The 3,652-nt window shown below is 35.7% G+C and overlaps 1 protein-coding gene across 1 annotated transcript; it reads left to right on the plus strand.

The window, feature by feature from the left end:
* Window positions 1-372: 372 nt before the first annotated feature.
* LOC134826732 (uncharacterized) lies at window positions 373-3,446 on the plus strand. Its single transcript, XM_063839222.1, has 6 exons — window positions 373-525; window positions 626-765; window positions 2,181-2,234; window positions 2,509-2,544; window positions 2,960-3,010; window positions 3,146-3,446. The coding sequence occupies exons 1-6, from the start codon at window positions 373-375 to the stop codon at window positions 3,444-3,446; spliced, it is 735 nt and encodes a 244-aa protein (XP_063695292.1).
* The last annotated feature ends 206 nt before the right edge of the window (window positions 3,447-3,652 follow it).

The raw sequence follows: 3,652 nt of genomic DNA on the forward strand, positions 1-3,652 counted from the left end.
GTAGGGTGCCCCGCTAAAAGAACTGGATTCTTCCAGGAAGCATCCCGTGCACAGACCTTGGTCTACATATATATTAAATTATTAACCATTCATTCTGTATGTGCACGAAAATTTATTTCAATCAATTAAAGTATATTAAAGTATATCAAAGTAGATTAAAGTATATTAAAGTATATCCCGGGTCAAAATCAAGAAAAAAAAACATATATATATATGGTCGCCCACCCCCCACCCCCCCTCCCCCAATAATTTGTATTGATATTGATTGATTGTACTGAAAACAACAGTAACCTGTTTTTTACTACTATCAAGCTTTTATTCATTACTAATATTTAACCTGATTCTAATGATAAACAAATAAATTTATATGTTATGCCATGTTTAGCCTTGCCAGAAAGAAGTCTTAGCTCAAGAAAAAGAAGAAGAGCCGTTAAATTGGATGATACCATCAGACCGAAATGGGCTTTAATCAGATTCAAAGATCTGCCCCAAGAACCCGCAGAGATTCTCCCTGTCGACAGATTAGTAAGAATAATAATATCATATTGTAACATTTCAATTATAACTGCTACAATCGATGGGATTCAATTTCAATACTAGATGGACTTAAATTTCAATTTTTCAGTACACTGAATCAAATGAGAGAGCCGTCTGCTCCAGTGTAGCCAAAGGGGACACATGCTTCGTGACTTACGAAACAGTGGGGAAGAGTGGGGGAAAAGAAGGCAGAGACCTGTCCTGTGGAAATAATGCAGCTCATAACTGGTAAGCATTTTAAGTGTAACCCGTGCCTAACGTGCTACGGCCAAGACTTCACTATCATAATTGAAACACAAAAGTATAAACTATTTAACTATTGTAAAACTATTATATTTGAAAATTTGCATTACATTATCGTATCACTTGTTGGTCTCTAATCAGGATAACACTTATTGATCTATAATCTGGAGAACAATTTTGAAAATATAAAGATACTAGACAACACTGTAGTTTTGGTGCGATGGGATCACTTGATCATGGAGATCTTCGAATTGTAACCGTATGTGCAATTCATTTTGTAACATTTCAGACCAGAAACAAAAGAAACAGGTCGAGGATGAACTGATCGATGACCAGAGCAGGTTGAAGATAAGGAAGTATGTGTTTCTCTATTTAACGGCTTAGTGGCTCAGTTGGTTAATCCGCCTGGTATTGCTTGAGGTACCAGGTTCGATTCCCGACTCTGTCACTAGCCATGGGGTGAGCGTCATCGACGCTCAGCTAAGCATCCTGAGTGGTCTATGCAGCCCCCTGGTCCACTCGGCCAAATACTCGAGAAATCGGGTGTGAGAGTTAAATGAGGAGCTGCCCATTGCAGAAAGTATGGTACACGCTACCTTAACCGTCACTGGCCTAATGTATAATTGAATCCTTCGGCTTCCTGTAATTGGCTGGTTACACACTTGTGTAACAATGTGGCTGTTGGAATGTCCGAAGTAAAATAAGTGTTGAGATAAAATTTATACTTGAAATTAATATGTATATAATTGGATACTTTAGGTTCAAGGAAATTTAAAAATAACAGCAGAGACATTTATACATACCATTTTTAATAGGATATATTGAATTTCTCTGATTGCTTGCAGAACAATGCCGTATCCATCATCACAAATTTATAAGCCTGGATTATTGTTTTCGATAAGTGATTATGTGACCATAAACTTCAAAATTTATTGCAGCACAAACGTAAAAAAGAGACTTGCCCCAAGAAAATCGAAGAAAAATAAGGAAGAGTCTGGGAAAAGAGCCTTATCTATGTATGGCTCTTTATCAAGGTACGAAAAGAGTAGTCCCGATCGATCCTTATTTACTTTCAAATGCTTATATTTTTTTATCCACGAAAGGCCAAACTAAACGCTTAAAATGAAATTTTATTTCAGTATTCTCCCTGAGGAAATATTGCAATCGGTACAGGAGTCAATGTAAGTTATAAGATAGTGGGTATTAAACAAGAGGCGGGGTTGATTTAAAATTCGTTTATCTAAAATTCTGTTGTTTTAATTTTTGCATATAAGCTGACAGCTCTACTATCAATATTCTCTTTTCGCTACTATCAATGATATCTTTTCTCTGAGGATATTATAATTAAAAGACGCTCCCATAAATTTAGAACTTAACTTGAACTAGAATTTTATTTTCAGTGAACTTCTTCCTGCTGCAGTGGAACAGGACCTCCCTAGAGCTCAGGAACCAAGGTATATTTTCTTAAAGAAAATTGTATTTTGTAGCATAGAGACTAGATAACATTCCATATTATGAGGTGGGGAATGAGACTGTAGAATAAGTCTATATAATAGGTTTTGGTGTTTCATAATTATATTCACGTATCTTTTTCATATCAGCTGACAGAAGCTCTACTATTTCATTATATCACTATTATGTCAGAAAATGTTTTAGAACTTGAAAGTTTCGAAATAGATTCGAAATAGAAAATTTTGCCCCTTACCTGGACTGACATTTTATTTTCAGCCAACTCATTCCTGCTACAGTGGAACATGAACCCAGGTATGTGTTCTTAACATGAACAGCATAATACTACGTCTATCCCTATATTTTATTCCATATAATCGACTCTTCTATTGTTATTGTATATTTGTAATCTTTCTTCACTCTTATGACGTAGATCATAAAGTTAAATAGTTGGTGACGAATTTTGCGAGTGGAGAATCTTACTTCGTTATTAACTATCAATCTATATTACATATTGTGGGAAATAATCATGGCTGCATGCACATTTTACTACTTTAAATTATTCCCGAAAACAAATCTGAACAAATTTCATTATGATTCTTAGGAGTAATTTACTCTTTAAACAACACGAATTTACTCTTTAAACAACACGCTAGACATAACTAACTATGTCCATTAAACATGAAATAAGATGATGCTTTATCTTTATTTCCTTATATAATTGTTTCAGGTCCCCAACCATCGAGCCTTTAAGTCCCTCCCCTGCGACTAGCATATCAAGGTACATATAAAGTTCGGTATGGTACATTAGTTAAGCACAATCAATATCTTGGAAGTATGTTTTAGATAAAATTGATATCCATGCAATTTATAATTACGTCTAAATTTTTATCATTATTTATCTGAATCTCTTCAGGACTCATTGGTCTCCCATGACAAGCACCCCCACGACACCTTTCTCCCAAGTTATCGACCCGCTCCACAACTATGAGTTAATGAAGAGAGTAATGGAGGATGCCCTTGCACCGTACAAGCAGGATTTGGAGAAGGTGAAGGAGAAGACTAAGTGCTACAAGCGAGAATTGGAGGAGGTGAAGGAAGAGATGAAGAGCTACAAGCGAGAATTGGAGGAGGTGAAGGAAGAGCTGAAGTGTTCTAAGAGAAGGAAAAGGAACAAGCCCGGCCCTGGTATGTACCAAATCGTATTTATATACTGATAGTTGGATAATATCTGGTTGAGAGACAAGGACAAGTGAAACAAGGAAGTTAGGAATGAAGGCAAATTTTCGGCGTCAACGCCATCTTCAGGCTAAAATTGGTATAAACATTAGTATTAAATTATAAATGGTTCTACTTTAAAACTAGTTAAAATGTCGAATCAAATCACACACACTGAATACTGGTATTACATAAAATGGTGAAG

This window comes from Bolinopsis microptera, chromosome 2 (genome assembly GCF_026151205.1).
Source record: "Bolinopsis microptera isolate Bmic1 chromosome 2, MBARI_Bmic_1.0, whole genome shotgun sequence".
In the NCBI taxonomy this organism is placed as follows: domain Eukaryota; kingdom Metazoa; phylum Ctenophora; class Tentaculata; order Lobata; family Bolinopsidae; genus Bolinopsis; species Bolinopsis microptera.